Source organism: Sphaeramia orbicularis, chromosome 22 (genome assembly GCF_902148855.1).
Source record: "Sphaeramia orbicularis chromosome 22, fSphaOr1.1, whole genome shotgun sequence".
Taxonomy (NCBI): domain Eukaryota; kingdom Metazoa; phylum Chordata; class Actinopteri; order Kurtiformes; family Apogonidae; genus Sphaeramia; species Sphaeramia orbicularis.
The window spans coordinates 177049-195196 of record NC_043978.1 but is presented as its reverse complement, the minus strand read 5'-3'; the positions used below and the strand labels follow the sequence as shown (position 1 = coordinate 195196).

General features: G+C 45.9%; 1 protein-coding gene across 2 annotated transcripts in view; it reads left to right on the top strand.

Moving 5' to 3' along the window:
• The first annotated feature begins 3987 nt into the window (after positions 1–3987).
• The window catches only part of LOC115414382 (gamma-aminobutyric acid receptor subunit beta-1-like), a 52888-nt gene continuing 38727 nt past the window's right edge, over positions 3988–18148 (top strand). The window contains exons 1-3 of one of the 2 annotated variants that reach the window (XM_030127709.1): positions 3988–4106; positions 4190–4281; positions 9966–10033. In XM_030127709.1, the coding sequence (XP_029983569.1) occupies positions 4027–4106; positions 4190–4281; positions 9966–10033 (240 nt within the window). In that variant the 5' untranslated portion in view covers positions 3988–4026. Of the gene's footprint in view, positions 4107–4187; positions 4282–9965; positions 10034–18148 lie in introns of those variants that run through there. The other variant, XM_030127711.1, reaches the window with a different exon arrangement.

The following is an 18148-nucleotide window of genomic DNA, read 5'->3' as shown; positions in this document are numbered from 1 at the left end:
AAAACTATTTCATCCTTGAGTGAACATGAAACAGTTTTGTAAGAGCAGACACACATCAGCCTACAGCAGCGGCAGCAGCTCGTCTGTCACACAGGGGAAGCTCAGTGTCGCCCTACAGCAAAAATATTAAGTTACTTCAACCTAAATTCGGCCCTCCGCTCCTTGGTCAGTGACCTTATCGTCCCAAGTTTTTCATACATGTGTTTGTTAATATGACCGAGTGTTAAATGAAACTGTTTCATCTACATGCACTGGTTCTTGACTGAAGATCTAGTCGTACAGACAAACATAACGACTCAGACTAAAAAGTAAGCCACGCTAAGACTCTTAGGCTACGTCCTTGATTCAGCTTCATCCATTCATTTGTGTTTAGATATTTTTACCTCCGCCAGGAGGTATTGTGATCACTTTGCTTTGTGTGTTTGCATGTGTGTGTGTTTGTTTGTTTGTTGGCAAGATAACCCAAAAAGTTCTGGATGGATTTTCATGAAATTTTCAGGAAATGCTGATACTGGCACAAGGAAGAAATGATTAAGCTGTGGGGGTGCTCGGGGGGGCAGATCTGTCTTGGCAGAGGTCTGTGCTCTCCGAGTGCTTTTCTTGCTGGTCTTAGTTTTTCCACAGTCAGGTGTTAGCTCCTGTCTGGACTCATCTGATCCTAGTATTTTGCATAGAGCCTAAACAACAACAACAGCAAAAGGCCAGTTGATGATGATAATGATGGTAATAATAATCACGAGAAGAGCACTCAGAGAGCGCAGACCTCCACCAAGGCAGATCAGTGGGCCCCCCCCACTCCACCCCCACCCCCAATCACCACCAAAATTTAATCATTTCTTCCTTATGCCAGTATCAACATTTCCTGAAAAATTCATGAAAATCTGTCCATAACTTTCTGAGTTATCTTGCTAACAAACAAACAAACAAACAAACAAACAAACAAACAAACAAACAAACAAACACACAAAACAAAGTGGTCACAGCCCGTCTGGTGGAGGTAAGAACTACAATAATAATGCCGTACATGAGGAACAGCTTGGGCTAACGGGTCTGGTACCAATCTGGCAAACAGATCTGAAACACATGTGGGATGTGGGAGACTCCGGCACAGCGGAGCTGAACCACAGCTGGAGCGTTTCTGTAGAAGATCCGTTTCATGGAGCAGTACCCGTTTGGGCCCGATGTGCGTTTGGACACCGGCACGGATCTGCCAAGCGGTTCTGGGCCGAGTCGGTCAGCGGTTCTGTTCCAGATCTGTCCCAGTATCTCTTTGCTGTCTGGGAAAGCCCCGCCTCCTGTGGGGCTGGGAGGGGCTGTAGACCACAGTGAACCGGCAGAACCAGCCGCACCTCCACGGACCTCAGATCTGGTTCTGAATAATGCTCTCCCTCAGGTCCGAGCCATAAATGAACCCACATGTGCACTCCTCTGCTTCATTAATGTTAACCCAGTTCTGAGCTGAAAGCCTGGAGCTTGGGGGTCCGTACTGTGGTTTGGTGTACCGGGTCACAGCGGCTTAGGCACCGGTCTGTAAGCCCCACAGGAGCCGGCGCTCGGAGCCCTGAGCCCGGCTTCCTGCAGGACACGACACGGCGATGAGGGAGGTGGAGCTGGAATTAATGACGTCAAATAAAATGACACTTGACAGCATTAAAGAAAATCTAAACAGCAGAAGAGTGCACATGTGGATTCATTTATGGTTCGGACCTGATGGAGAGCATTATTCAGAACTAGATCTGAGGTCCATGGAGGTGCGGCTGGTTCACTGTGGTCTACAGCCCCTCCCAGCCCCACAGGAGGCGGGGCTTGGAGGTCTGAGCACGGCTTGGGCCTGAGTTCTGTCAACAAAACTAGTTCCACGATCCTTAAACGGAACCGGTTCCAAGAACGGAACTGGAACATGAGTGGATCCGGGTCAATGTCACAGCAGTGTTCATATGCTCCACCCACCGGTCTGTGGACCTTCATAGTTTCCCTCAGATCAGACTGAGTCCTTTTCCTGACAGTCCAAGTGCTCAGTTTTCCTGTCTGTTCATTTCCTGCTGGTGTGACTGGAGCAGGAAGTGAAACACAAACTGACTTTACCTTCACTGTACTGTGTAGAAATGGGAAATATCATGTATTTAATGTGTGTGTGTTGATCTGCACAGTCTGACCTCGTTTATGACTCTTATACCATAAATGCTGCTCAGTTCTGTCTAAAACAGCTGTTCAAATGTAGGTTCGTCACTGGCATCAGTTTATTCACTACCAGTAAATATAGTGGACAGAAAGAGTTGAGTCTGAATTGTTTTAGTTCCTATGTTTCCTGAAGGCAACATGAGCGGGGAAGGTCCCTCAGATGTTTGTCATGCTGTCACTCATGATTCCACGCCCCTCTCAGTTGAGGCCACGCCCTCCACGCCACATCAGAGCCAAAAGTTGTACAAGTGAAAAAAAAAAAGATCTGAAAGTGAAAACATAAGATTTGAAACCATAGAAAATAAGATCGGAATCTGAAAAAATAAAATATGCTACTAAAAAAAAAAATAAAACCTCAAATATTAAAATATATATGAAAGTGAAAAACAAAAATAAATAATATATTCAAAAGAATTACCAAAGTGAATCAAAATTATATTTAATCTGAAAAAAAACTTTTCATTCACTTATTTTTATTTAGAACACATAGTTGTATTTTTCAAAATTCAAGATCAAAACTTAAATTTTCAGTTTCAAATTTTATATTTTCATGTCCAAAACTTATGGCCCTGAATGGGCTCCACTGAAAAATTCATTAAAAATGTAACTTAAACCTACTTTTACCAGTGTTTAATCCCATCTGTTCTGGCTCACTGATGATCTATAAACCTGATTAGGTCTGAATTCAACCAATAGGGTTACTGCTAAAGTGTAAACAAACAAACAAACAAACAAACAAACAAACAAACAAACAAACAGAACCAAAAGTGTGTGTGTGTGTGTGTGTGTGTGTGTGTGTGTGTGTATGTGTGTGTGTGTGTGTGTGTGTGTGTGTGTGTGTAGGTGTGTGCGTGTCTGTGTGTGTGTGTGTCTGTGTGTGTATGTGTGTGTGTGTCTGTGTGTGTGTGTGTGTGTGTGTGTGTCCTGGTGCAGCCTGAACCTGCTCAGACCTGCTTGTGATGCAGGATCTTTCTCTCTCTGATCCTCTCTCTCTCTCTCTCTCTCTTTCATTCTCTCTCTCTCGCTCTCTCTCATTCTCTCTCTCTCTCTCTCATTCTCTCTCTCTCTCTCTCTTTCATTCTCTCTCTCTCTCTCTCTTTCATTTTCTCTCTCTCTCTCTCTCTCTTTCATTCTCTCTCTCTCTCTCTCTCTCTCTTTCATTCTCTCTCTCTCGCTCTCTCTCATTCTCTCTCTCTCTCTCTCATTCTCTCTCTCTCTCTCTCTTTCATTCTCTCTCTCTCTCTCTCTCTTTCATTTTCTCTCTCTCTCTCTCTCTCTCTCTCTCTCTCTCTCTCTCTCTCTTTCATTTTCTCTCTCTCTCTCTCTCTTTCATTCTCTCTCTCTCTCTCTCTCTCTCTCTCTCTCTCTCTCTCTCTCTCTCTCTCTCTGTCCTCTTCCTAGAGGTGACCGGGGAGTCCGTTCTCGTCACTGCTGTTTTTTTTTTTTTTTTTTGGTGAACAGATGCACGGCGGAGGACGGACCGGTCTGGGGTCTGCTCGGATGCGGACCCTGCGGTGTGTGCTGGGATAGGATGGGAGGATGACGGGATGGGAGGATGATGGGAGGACGAGTGCTGGCTCCGCCGCTGGTCTTCATGCGCCACCTCCTCCTGTTCAGGTAAAGCCTGCACGTCTCCAAACCGGGACCGCTCTCCTCCTTTTTCCGGTGGTTCCGCTGTGGATACTTGGATGCGGCTGAAGCGTCTGTGTGTGCGTGGGCCTGGAATCCGCCGAGTCCTCAGACCCGGTGTCCTCAGACCCGGTCCTGGTGTCCTCAGACCCGGTGTCCTCAGACCTGGTCTCCTCAGGTCTCGTGTCCCAGTCGTTAACCGGATCAGGGTCGGTGATGTGGACCGGCGCGGGGCTCAGATGCTGCGGACTCAGCTGTGTGTCCCTGATGGTGACGGTGGTGTGGGGGGCTCAGAGGTGAGGCAGGCCCACACTGTGTGACTCCAGACAGCCCCTGCTCAGGTTTGTGCGGCTCAATCCTAATGTGGTTTCTGTTCCAGCGCCAACGAACCCAGTAACATGTCCTATGTCAAAGCCACCGTGGACAAACTGCTGAAAGGATATGACATCAGACTGAGGCCGGACTTTGGAGGTAAACCTGAAGGACTCCCACCTGTGGGGGACAGGGGAGGACTTTAGTGGACAGGGTAGGACTTTACTTTAGTGGACAGGGCAGGACTTTAGTGGACAGGGGTAGGACTCTACTTTAGTGGACAGGGTAGGACTTTAGTGGACAGGGTAGGACTTTACTTTAGTGGACAGGGGTAGGACTTTAGTGGACAGGGGTAGGACTCTACTTTAGTGGACAGGGGTAGGACTTTAGTGGACAGGGTAGGACTTTACTTTAGTGGACAGGGTAGGACTTTAGTGGACAGGGTAGGACTTTACTTTAGTGGACAGGGTAGGACTTTAGTGGACAGGGGTAGGACTCTACTTTAGTGGACAGGGGTAGGACTTTAGTGGACAGGGGTAGGACTCTACTTTAGTGGAAAGGGTAGGACTTTAGTGGACAGGGTAGGACTTTAGTGGACAGGGGTAGGACTTTAGTGGACAGGGTAGGACGTTACTTTAGCGGACAGGGTAGGACTTTAGTGGACAGGGTAGGACTTTACTTTAGTGGACAGGGTAGGACTTTAGTGGACAGGGGTAGGACTCTACTTTAGTGGACAGGGGTAGGACTTTAGTGGACAGGGGTAGGACTCTACTTTAGTGGACAGGGGTAGGACTTTAGTGGACAGGGTAGGACTTTACTTTAGTGGACAGGGTAGGACTTTAGTGGACAGGGTAGGACTTTACTTTAGTGGACAGGGTAGGACTTTAGTGGACAGGGGTAGGACTCTACTTTAGTGGACAGGGGTAGGACTTTAGTGGACAGGGGTAGGACTCTACTTTAGTGGACAGGGTAGGACTTTAGTGGACAGGGTAGGACTTTAGTGGACAGGGGTAGGACTTTAGTGGACAGGGTAGGACTTTACTTTAGCGGACAGGGTAGGACTTTAGTGGACAGGGTAGGACTTTACTTTAGTGGACAGGGTAGGACTTTAGTGGACAGGGGTAGGACTCTACTTTAGTGGACAGGGGTAGGACTTTAGTGGACAGGGGTAGGACTCTACTTTAGTGGACAGGGGTAGGACTTTAGTGGACAGGGTAGGACTTTACTTTAGTGGACAGGGTAGGACTTTAGTGGACAGGGTAGGACTTTACTTTAGTGGACAGGGTAGGACTTTAGTGGACAGGGGTAGGACTCTACTTTAGTGGACAGGGGTAGGACTTTAGTGGACAGGGGTAGGACTCTACTTTAGTGGACAGGGTAGGACTTTAGTGGACAGGGTAGGACTTTAGTGGACAGGGGTAGGACTTTAGTGGACAGGGTAGGACTTTACTTTAGTGGACAGGGTAGGACTTTAGTGGACAGGGTAGGACTTTACTTTAGTGGACAGGGTAGGACTTTAGTGGACAGGGGTAGGACTCTACTTTAGTGGAAAGGGGTAGGACTTTAGTGGACAGGGGTAGGACTCTACTTTAGTGGACAGGGTAGGACCTTAGTGGACAGGGTAGGACTTTACTTTAGTGGACAGGGTAGGACTTTAGTGGACAGGGGTAGGACTCTACTTTAGTGGACAGGGGTAGGACTTTAGTGGAAAGGGGTAGGACTCTACTTTAGTGGACAGGGTAGGACTTTAGTGGACAGGGGAGGACTTTAGTGGACAGGGGAGGACTTTAGTAGACAGGGGTAGGACTTTAGTGGACAGGGTAGGACTTTACTTTAGTGGACAGGGTAGGACTTTACTTTAGTGGACAGGGTAGGACTTTAGTGGACAGGGGTAGGACTTTAGTGGACAGGGTAGGACTTTACTTTAGTGGACAGGGTAGGACTTTAGTGGACAGGGTAGGACTTTACTTTAGTGGACAGGGTAGGACTTTAGTGGACAAGTGTGTGTCTTTATTGGACAGGTGTGTGTCTATATTGGACAGGCGTGTGTCTTTAGTGGACAGGTGTGTGTCTTTATTGGACAGGTGTGTGTCTTTAGTGGACAGGTGTGTGTCTTTAGTGGACAGGTGTGTGTCTATATTGGACAGGTGTGTGTCTTTAGTGGACAGGTGTGTGTCTATATTGGACAGGTGTGTGTCTATATTGGACAGGTGTGTGTCTTTAGTGGACAGGTGTGTGTCTATATTGGACAGGTGTGTGTCTTTAGTGGACAGGTGTGTGTCTTTAGTGGACAGGTGTGTGTCTATATTGGACAGGTGTGTGTCTTTAGTGGACAGGTGTGTGTCTATATTGGACAGGTGTGTGTCTTTAGTGGACAGGTGTGTGTCTATATTGGACAGGTGTGTGTCTTTAGTGGACAGGTGTGTGTCTATATTGGACAGGTGTGTGTCTTTAGTGGACAGGTGTGTGTCTATATTGGACAGGTGTGTGTCTTTAGTGGACAGGTGTGTGTCTTTAGTGGACAGGTGTGTGTCTATATTGGACAGGTGTGTGTCTTTAGTGGACAGGTGTGTGTCTATATTGGACAGGTGTGTGTCTTTAGTGGACAGGTGTGTGTCTTTAGTGGACAGGTGTGTGTCTTTAGTGGACAGGTGTGTGTCTATATTGGACAGGTGTGTGTCTTTAGTGGACAGGTGTGTGTCTTTAGTGGACAGGTGTGTGTCTATATTGGACAGGTGTGTGTCTTTAGTGGACAGGTGTGTGTCTTTAGTGGACAGGTGTGTGTCTTTAGTGGACAGGTGTGTGTCTATATTGGACAGGTGTGTGTCTTTAGTGGACAGGTGTGTGTCTTTAGTGGACAGGTGTGTGTCTATCTTGGACAGGTGTGTGTCTATATTGGACAGGTGTGTGTCTATATTGGACAGGTTTGTGTCTTTAGTGGACAGGTGTGTGTCTATATTGGACAGGTGTGTGTCTATATTGGACAGGTGTGTGTCTATATTGGACAGGTGTGTGTCTATATTGGACAGGTGTGTGTCTTTAGTGGACAGGTGTGTGTCTATATTGGACAGGTGTGTGTCTTTAGTGGACAGGTGTGTGTCTTTAGTGGACAGGTGTGTGTCTATATTGGACAGGTGTGTGTCTAAATTGGACAGGTGTGTGTCTTTAGTGGACAGGTGTGTGTCTTTAGTGGACAGGTGTGTGTCTATATTGGACAGGTGTGTGTCTATATTGGACAGGTGTGTGTCTTTAGTGGACAGGTGTGTGTCTATATTGGACAGGTGTGTGTCTTTAGTGGACAGGTGTGTGTCTATATTGGACAGGTGTGTGTCTATATTGGACAGGTGTGTGTCTTTAGTGGACAGGTGTGTGTCTATATTGGACAGGTGTGTGTCTTTAGTGGACAGGTGTGTGTCTATATTGGACAGGTGTGTGTCTTTAGTGGACAGGTGTGTGTCTATATTGGACAGGTGTGTTTCTTTAGTGGACAGGTGTGTGTCTATATTGGACAGGTGTGTGTCTTTAGTGGACAGGTGTGTGTCTATATTGGACAGGTGTGTGTCTATATTGGACAGGTGTGTGTCTTTAGTGGACAGGTGTGTGTCTATATTGGACAGGTGTGTGTCTTTAGTGGACAGGTGTGTGTCTATATTGGACAGGTGTGTGTCTTTAGTGGACAGGTGTGTGTCTATATTGGACAGGTGTGTGTCTTTAGTGGACAGGTGTGTGTCTATATTGGACAGGTGTGTGTCTATATTGGACAGGTGTGTGTCTATATTGGACAGGTGTGTGTCTTTAGTGGACAGGTGTGTGTCTATATTGGACAGGTGTGTGTCTATATTGGACAGGTGTGTGTCTTTAATGGACAGGTGTGTGTCTATATTGGACAGGTGTGTGTCTTTAGTGGACAGGTGTGTGTCTATATTGGACAGGTGTGTGTCTTTAGTGAACAGGTGTGTGTCTATATTGGACAGGTGTGTGTCTTTAGTGGACAGGTGTGTGTCTATATTGGGCAGGTGTGTGTCTTTAGTGGACAGGTGTGTGTCTTTAGTGGACAGGTGTGTGTCTATATTGGACAGGTGTGTGTCTTTAGTGGACAGGTGTGTGTCTTTAGTGGACAGGTGTGTGTCTATATTGGACAGGTGTGTGTCTTTAGTGGACAGGTGTGTGTCTTTAGTGGACAGGTGTGTGTCTTTAGTGGACAGGTGTGTGTCTATATTGGACAGGTGTGTGTCTTTAGTGGACAGGTGTGTGTCTATATTGGACAGGTGTGTGTCTTTAGTGGACAGGTGTGTGTCTATATTGGACAGGTGTGTGTCTTTAGTGGACAGGTGTGTGTCTATATTGGACAGGTGTGTGTCTTTAGTGGACAGGTGTGTGTCTATATTGGACAGGTGTGTGTCTTTAGTGGACAGGTATGTGTCTATATTGGACAGGTGTGTGTCTTTAGTGGGCAGGTGTGTGTCTATATTGGACAGGTGTGTGTCTTTAGTGGACAGGTGTGTGTCTTTAGTGGACAGGTGTGTGTCTATATTGGACAGGTGTGTGTCTATATTGGACAGGTGTGTGTCTTTAGTGGACAGGTGTGTGTCTTTAGTGGACAGGTGTGTGTCTATATTGGACAGGTGTGTGTTTATATTGGACAGGTGTGTGTCTATATTGGACAGGTGTGTGTCTTTAGTGGACAGGTGTGTGTCTATATTGGACAGGTGTGTGTCTATATTGGACAGGTGTGTGTCTTTAGTGGACAGGTGTGTGTCTATATTGGACAGGTGTGTGTCTATATTGGACAGGTGTGTGTCTTTAGTGGACAGGTGTGTGTCTATATTGGACAGGTGTGTGTCTTTAGTGGACAGGTGTGTGTCTTTAGTGGACAGGTGTGTGTCTATACTGGACAGGTGTGTGTCTTTAGTGGACAGGTGTGTGTCTATATTGGACAGGTGTGTGTCTTTAGTGGACAGGTGTGTGTCTATATTGGACAGGTGTGTGTCTATATTGGACAGGTGTGTGTCTTTAGTGGACAGGTGTGTGTCTATATTGGACAGGTGTGTGTCTTTAGTGGACAGGTGTGTGTCTATATTGGACAGCTGTGTGTCTTTAGTGGACAGGTGTGTGTCTATATTGGACAGGTGTGTGTCTTTAGTGGACAGGTATGTGTCTATATTGGACAGGTGTGTGTCTTTAGTGGACAGGTGTGTGTCTATATTGGACAGGTGTGTGTCTTTAGTGGACAGATGTGTGTCTTTAGTGGACAGGTGTGTGTCTATATTGGACAGGTGTGTGTCTTTAGTGGACAGGTGTGTGTATATATTGGACAGGTGTGTGTCTATATTGGACAGGTGTGTGTCTTTAGTGGACAGGTGTGTGTCTATATTGGACAGGTGTGTGTCTTTAGTGGACAGGTGTGTGTCTATATTGGACAGGTGTGTGTCTATATTGGACAGGTGTGTGTCTTTAGTGGACAGGTGTGTGTCTATATTGGACAGGTGTGTGTCTATATTGGACAGGTGTGTGTCTTTAGTGGACAGGTGTGTGTCTTTAGTGGACAGGTGTGTGTCTATATTGGACAGGTGTGTGTCTTTAGTGGACAGTTGTGTGTGTCTATATTGGACAGGTGTGTGTCTATATTGGACAGGTGTGTGTCTTTAGTGGACAGGTGTGTGTCTTTAGTGGACAGGTGTGTGTCTATATTGGACAGGTGTGTGTCTTTAGTGGACAGGTGTGTGTCTTTAGTGGACAGGTGTGTGTCTATATTGGACAGGTGTGTGTCTATATTGGACAGGTGTGTGTCTATATTGGACAGGTGTGTCTTTCTGTCCTCTCTGATCTTCTGTCTTTTTCAGGGGCTCCTGTAGACGTCGGTATGAGTATAGACATCGCCAGCATTGACATGGTGTCTGAAGTCAACATGGTAAGTTTACCTGCATGTACTGGTACTGGTACTGGTACTGGTGTATGTACTGGTACTGGTGCATGTACTGGTACTGGTGTATGTACTGGTACTGGTACTGGTGTATGTACTGGTACTGGTGCATGTACTGGTACTGGTGCATGTACTGGTGTATATACTGGTACTGGTGCATGTACTGGTGCATGTACTGGTGTATATACTGGTACTGGTGCGTGTACTGGTGCATGTACTGGTACTGGTGCATGTACTGGTGCATGCACTGGTACTGGTGTATGTACTGGTACTGGTGCATGTACTGGAGTATGTACTGGTACTGGTGCGTGTACTGGTGCATGTACTGGTGCATGTACTGGTGTATATACTGGTACTGGTGCATGTACTGGTGCATGTACTGGTGTATATACTGGTACTGGTGCATGTACTGGTGCATGTACTGGTGCATGTACTGGTAGTGGTGCGTGTACTGGTGCATGTACTGGTGCATGCACTGGTACTGGTGTATGTACTGGTACTGGTGCATGTACTGGTGCATGTACTGGTGCATGTACTGGTAGTGGTGCGTGTACTGGTGCATGTACTGGTGCATGCACTGGTACTGGTGTATGTACTGGTACTGGTGCATGTACTGGTGCATGTACTGGTGCATGCACAGACTGACTGCTGACAGTTTTCCAGGAGTTTTTTTCTGTTGGACTTTTCCAGTGGATGTTAAACGGGTACAGTTGAAGCCCCTCCCATTAAAGCTGTGGTGACAGACAGACTCAGAGGGACAGGACTGCACACACATGTGGTCCTCAGACAGAATGAGCCTCAACTGCAGAGGAACCAGGTCCACTTAGACCTGCAGAGGGACCAGGTCCACTTAGACCTGCAGAAGGACCAGGGCCACTTAGACCTGCAGAAGGACCAGGTCCACTTTGACCCAGTCCACCAGGTTCTGAGTCTGACCCTGACCCCGAGCCAGACCCAGACCCTGACCCAGACCCCAAGCCAGACCCTGAAGCAGACCCTGACCCCGAGCCACCACAGACCACACCCACAGCCCCCCCCCGCCCCAGTGGTCCTGGTAGTGGTCTGTGCAGGTTTGTAGGTCTTCATGCTCCCCTCTACACTCAGACAGTACACAGACAAACAGGTGAACTGTATTTAAATAAAGCCTTGGAAAGGATCTCAGTAATAAACTGTTGATGTTCAGATGGTTTGGACTGATTTAGATTCACAGTTTTTAAAGTAACAGTTCCATCAAATGAAGAAAACCAAGAACATTTACCAAAAAAAGAAAAAAAAACATATGATGGAATGTGAGTGGAAATAAACCTGACTTGACAGAACTGGTTTTGTGTGCATACATACATATATATATATATATATATATATATATATATATATATATATATATATATATACATATATACAGGGTGGGGAAGCAAAATTTACACTGAACATTTAGTTGTTTTTTCTCAGCAGACACTACGTCAGTTGTTTTGAACCCAAACATATACTGATGTCATAATCATACCTAACACTATTATCCATACCTTTTCACAAACTTCTGCCCATATGAGTAATCAGGAAAGCAAATGTCAAAGAGTGTGTGATTTGCTGAATGCACTCGTCACACCAAAGGAGATTTCAAAAATAGTTGGAGTGTCCATAAAGACTGTTTCTAATGGAAAGAAGAGAATGACTATGAGCAAAACTATTACCAGAAAGTCTGGAAGATACTATTGAAGAAGAATGGGAGAAGTTGTCACCCCAATATTTGAGGAACACTTGCGCAAGTTTCAGGAAGCGTGTGAAGGCAGTTATTGAGAAAGGAGGAGGACACATAGAATAAAAACATTTTCTATTATGGACATTTTCTTGTGGCAAATAAATTCTCATGACTTTCAATAAATTAATTGGTCATACACTGTCTTTCAATCCCTGCCTCAAAATATTGTACATTTTGCTTCCCCACCCTGTACACACACATATATATATATATATATATATATATATATATATATATATATATATATATATATATATATATATATATATACAGTCGTCCTCAAAATTCTTCATACCCCTGCCATTTTTTGTAACTTTTTGTTTTTGTGATGAAATGAATGAGTTTTGTCAAGTTTGTGTGTGACTTATATGTGATACAGAAGTGAGGAAATAAGAACAAATGATACTTGGAGAAATACTTTATTTCAGGAGTATTTTATTAGAGGATTTCTAAAAAACACCATGTTCAAAATTATTCATACCCTAGGTTTATTTAGTCCAAAGTCTTTTCTTAATAGTCAGTAGAATAGCCTTTGTTCTTGATAATGGTTCCTGTAAGTGTCCACAGGTTCTCTTCTGTCTCCTGTGGGGTTTTGGTCCACTCTTCCAGGACCAAAGCCTCCAGCTGGGTCCGGTTGGATGGTCTCCTACCCATCACTCTGGTCTTTAGCTCCCTCCACAGATCCTCTAAATGATTTGGGTTATGACTTTGACTGGGTCATGTCCTTGAACCACTACTGCACTACCTTGGTGGTATGCTTGGGGTCAGTGTCCTGCTGGGACGTCCAGTCAGGACCAGTCTAGAGTTTCTCAGCACTTTCACGCTGTCATCCAGGACGTTGATATAATTATGTTAAATTCATGATGCCTTGTAACTTCATGAGGTTTCCAGTGCCACTAGCAGAGAAGCATCCTAGCATTATAGGTTATAACCATAGCATTATGTTGCCACCAAAATAACCGAGGTATGAAGGTATCACAGACAACCATCCAGCCAGTATTGCACAAAGGAGTTCTCCATGGATGCAGACACAGGAAGATGGCATGACTCAGGATGAAACATCAGGAGGCTCATCTGGCATTTCCTAGAGCTCTTCTTAACCAAGATCCAAGCTTTTGGTCATCAATCCAGTGATTTGATGAAACAAAGATGGAGTTGTTTGGCCACATGGATGTTGACTGCATCTGAAGGAAGCAAGGAGAAGAACGCAAGCTGAACACAGCCCCAACCATCAAGCATGGTGGTGGCAACATAATGCTATGGGGCTGCTTTTCTGCTAGTGGCACCGAGAACCTCATCAAGATACAGAGCATCATGAAAAAGGAGGATTATATCAACATCCTGGATGACAGTGTGAAAGTGCTGAGAAACTCTAGACTGGTCCTGACTGGACGTCCCAGCAGGACACTGACCCCAAGCATACCACCAAGGTAGTGCAGTAGTGGTTCAAGGACATGACCCAGTCAAAGCTCTGACCTAAATCATATAGAGGATCTGTGGAGGGAGCTAAAGACCAGAGTGATGGGTAGGAGACCATCCAACCGGACCCAGCTGGAGGCTTTGGTCCTGGAAGAGTGGACCAAAACCCCACAGGAGACAGAAGAGAACCTGTGGACACTTACAGGAACCATTATCAAGAACAAAGGCTATTCTACTGACTATTAAGAAAAGACTTTGGACTAAATAAACCAAGGGTATGAATAATTTTGAACATGGTGTTTTTTGGAAATCCTCTGATTGTCAGGATCTGTGCCTGTGTGACTCTCAGCTCCTCCTTCTCCTAATCATCATCAGACTCACCTGCTGGCGCTGCATGGCTGCAGCCAATTACCTTCAGGCTATTTAAGGCTTAGGTTTGCAGCCATGCAGCGCTGGTCTGTTCCGCTCCATTCCTCTCCATAACCCGGACATTTGTTCATCTTTTCTACGGACTCTTACCCAGGTTTTGTGTTAGGTTTTATTTTTTCCCATTGTGTTGTTTTCATTTATGTTAAATAAACTTGTGTTTTTTTCCCTTCAGTACCGTGCATTTGAGTCCTCTCTTTTCCCCCCCGTTGTGACACTAATAAAATACTCCTGAAATAAAGTATTTCTCCAAGTATCATTTGTTCTTATTTCCTCACTTGTGTATCACATATAAGTCACAAACAAACTTGATGAAACTCATTCATTTCATCACAAAAACAAAAAGTTACAAAAAATGGCAGGGGTATGAAGAATTTTGAGGACGACTGTATATATATATATATATATATATATATATATATATATATATATATGCACACAAGTCATGTAAATAATACAGTAAAACCAAACACCTATAGTATGCACAGCATACAGTCATTTATTGCACAGTGATATTAAACAGTCTAATGGCAGCAGGCAGGACCTGGTAGTCCTGGACCGGGGGGGGCAGGGGGGTCGGTCAGTCTGTGGCTGAAGGTGCTCTCCCTGAACACCTTAAGGTGGTGCAGTGGGTCAGCTTCCTGAGCATTCTCAGCCCATCCACCAGCTGAACTGGGTCCAGTCCAGTCCCATTCTTCATCAGTTTGTTCAGTCTGTTTGTGTCTGAAATGTGACCCCCCCCCCCCCCCCCCCCCCAACACACCACAGTAAAGAACAGGACAGCAGCCCCCACCGTCTGGGAGAAGCTGCACACAAGAGGACTGGACCTGTTGAAAGAATCTCTGTAGGAAATCAAGTCTACTTTGGCCCTTCTTGTGCAGAGTCTCCATTTGACAGGACCAGTCCCACTGGTCCAGGTGGACTCCCAGGTACCTGGAACTGGAGACAGCTCCTCCCTCTGTGTTCTGGATGGGGACTGGTACCAGTTTGGACCGCCTCCTCCTAAAATCCAAAACCATTTCCTTGGTCTTGGAAATGTTGAGTTGGAGGTGGTTGAGGTCACACCAGTCCACCAAGTCCTGAACCAGGTCCCTGTACTGCCCCCCCCCCCCCCCCCCCCCCCCCCCCCCCCCCCCGCTCTGATACAACCGACAACTGCTGAGTCATCAGAACATTTCTGAAGAAAGCAGCGGTCTGAGCTGGACTGGAGGTCCGATGTGAATGTGTGAAGAGGAAGGGGGAAGGTTAAAGGTGATGCACCAACAGGACGCACAGAGGGTAAGTCTGTCCACTGGACACATGGACTGGTCCAACACATGGACTGGTCCAACACATGGACTGGTCCAACACATGGGACATGAAAGATGGACACTTCTGACAGAACCAGCACAATTAGTCTGTCTGTCTGTCTGTCTGTCTGTCTGTCTGTCTGTCTGTCTGTCTGTCTTTCTTTCTTTCTTTGCTTGTATTGACTTTTCCTTTCCACCTGTATGTGAGTAGATGCAGGGGTTGTCATGGAAACAGGAGGAGGATGCCATGACAAAGGAGTAGAGTTAACACTGGGAAAGTAGAGATAACACTGGGACAGTAGAGTTAACACTGGGACAGTAGAGTTAACACTGGGACAGTAGAATTAACACTGGAACAGTAGATTTAACACTGGGATAGTAGAGTTAACACTGAGACAGTAGAGTTAACACTGGGACAGTAGAATTAACACTGGAACAGTAGATTTAACACTGGGACAGTAGAGTTAACACTGAGACAGTAGAGTTAACACTGGGACAGTAGAATTAACACTGGAACAGTAGATTTAACACTGGGATAGTAGAGTTAACACTGAGACAGTAGAGTTAACACTGAGACAGTAGAATTAAGACTGGGACAGTAGAATTAACACTGGAACAGTAGATTTAACACTGGGATAGTAGAGTTAACACTGAGACAGTAGAGTTAACACTGGGACAGTGGAGTTAACAGTGGGACAGTAGAATTAACACTGGAATAGTAGATTTAACACTGGGACAGTAGAGTTAACACTGGGACAGTAGAGTTAACACTGGGAGAGCAGAATTAAGACTGGGACAGTAGAATTAACACTAGGACAATAGAGTTAACACTGAGACAGTAGAATTAACACTGGGACAGTAGAATTAACACCAGGACAGTAGAATTAGCACTGGGACAGTAGAATTAACACTGGGAGAGTAGAATTAAGACTGGGACAGTAGAGTTAACACTGGGACAGTAGAGTTAACACTGGGAGAGTAGAATTAACACTGGGAGAGTAGAATTAAGACTGGGACAGTAGAGTTAACACTGGGACAGTAGAGTTAACACTGGGATGGTAGAATTAACACTGGGTCAGTGGAGTTAACTCTGTTTCGAACTCAGTCAGAGGCTGTTTTTGGTCAGTGTTGAAAAGTTGGATCATACTTATTTATTTGAGACTTTCAGTTTCAACAGGATCTGGTTAAGGGGGGGGGGGGGGGGATCTTAGAAAAACGGTTCCAACAGCTACATTTTGAAAATACTCCGTTCAAAAGTCCAGCCCCCTTTCTTCAGACATCCCCCTGAAGCCACGCCTCCACAGTACTAGCACACACAATGCTAGTTCCTGAGGGTTCATGAGCGCTGAACAGGACCAGTTCACCAGCTCTGACCCCCACCCATGCATACGTCATTCACTCTGCCCCCCCCGACAGAACAGTTTCCTGTACCAGTTGCTCCAAACCTCTGACAACAAACAATTCATGAATGAAGAGGGGTACGAACAGAGGGGGGAGGGGCAAATGGATGGGTCGGTTAAAATGATTGGAGGGTGTTTTTTCAGTCCTGTCCGTTCCACAGGTGACTACATTTTTTTATTTTTATATTAGAACACAGGTGTCAAACAGGCATCTGGGGGCCAAATCCAGCCCTCCAAAGGGTCCAGTCCGGCCCTGGGGATGAATTTGTGAAATGCAAAAATTACACTGAAGATATGAACAATCCTTTTAGTTCAGGTTCCACATTCAGACCAATTCAATCTCCAGTGGGCAGGACCAGTCAAATACTATCAGAAGAACATGTGAATAATGACAACTCCAAATTTTTCTCTTTGTAAATGTAAATATTTTCTTGTATTTACACTAAAACAAAGTGTAATTTTGCAAAAAATGTGAATAACCTGAACAAATATGAACAACCTGAAATGTTTTAAGAGAAATAAGTACAATTTTACCGATATTCTGTCTGTTATTAAATGTTTTGTGTGTTTGTGGATCCACTGTGATCTGTAAGTTCTAATGTACATGTGGAAATGATAAACTGAGGCAGAATAGTGTTCAAATTACACTGATTTTTTCCATTTGTTCATGTTATTCACATTGTTTGAAAGGATAGTTTGTAGATGGAAACCTTTTCATAATGTAAATTTACTGTTTCCACTCTTGAACATAGAGATAAGTTTGGAGTTGACATTATTCATATATAATTACGTTATTATTTTACTGGTTTGGCCCATTTCAGATCAAATTTAGCTGAATGTGGAACTGAACTAAAATGAGTCTGACAGCCCTGGGTTAGAGAAGTTAATTAAGTGGTTGTAATCAGGGTGTGAAGGGGATTTTAAGGAACAGAGTAAAAAATCCATCCATCCATTATCTTCCACTTCATCCAGGGCCAGGTCACGGGGGTAACAGTCTAAACAGGGGTGCCCAGACTTCCCTCTCCTCAGACTCCTCCTCCTGGTGGGACATGCCCAGAACACTTCCCAGGGAGGAGTCCAGGAGGATCTGAACCAGATGTCTGATCCACCTCAGCTGGTTCCTCTGGATGTGGAGGAGCAGCGGCTCTACTGTAAGCTCCTCCCCCTATCCCTAAGGGTGGACCCACCCACCCTACGGAGGAAACTCATTTGGACTGCTTGTATCCTGGATCTGGTCCTTTTGGTCCTGACCCAAAGCTCATGACCACAGGTGAGGGTCTGAACGTGGGCTGACGGTAAATCCAGAGCTTCGTTTTTTGCCTCAGCTCCTTCTGAACCACAGCTGACCCATACAGCGAGCACTTGAACTGCCACCTTACCGTGGTGGGGCAGTTTGGGCGCCCAGATGATCCCAGGAGCTCTGTTGTCAGGGGCTTTATGCCCCTGGTAGGGTCTCCCATGGCAAACAGGTCCTGGGTGACGGGCCAGACTAAGAGCAATTCAGAAGCCTCTATGAAGAAGAAAGAACTAAGGACCGCAACATTGCCCTGCACAGCACAGCCGGGGCCCCGCCTTGGAGCCCCACCCTGGAGCCCCACCCTGGAGCCCCACCCTGGAGCCCCACCCTGGAGCCCCACCCTGGAGCCCCACCCTGGAGCCCCACCCTGGAGCCCCACCCAGGCCCGGGGTTTGGGCTCAGAAGTGAGTGCCTGGTGGCTGGGTCTATGCCCATGGGGCCTGGCTGGGCACAGACTGAAGGAGCGACGTGGGCCCACCCTCTGGTGGACTCACCACCCACTGAGGGAGG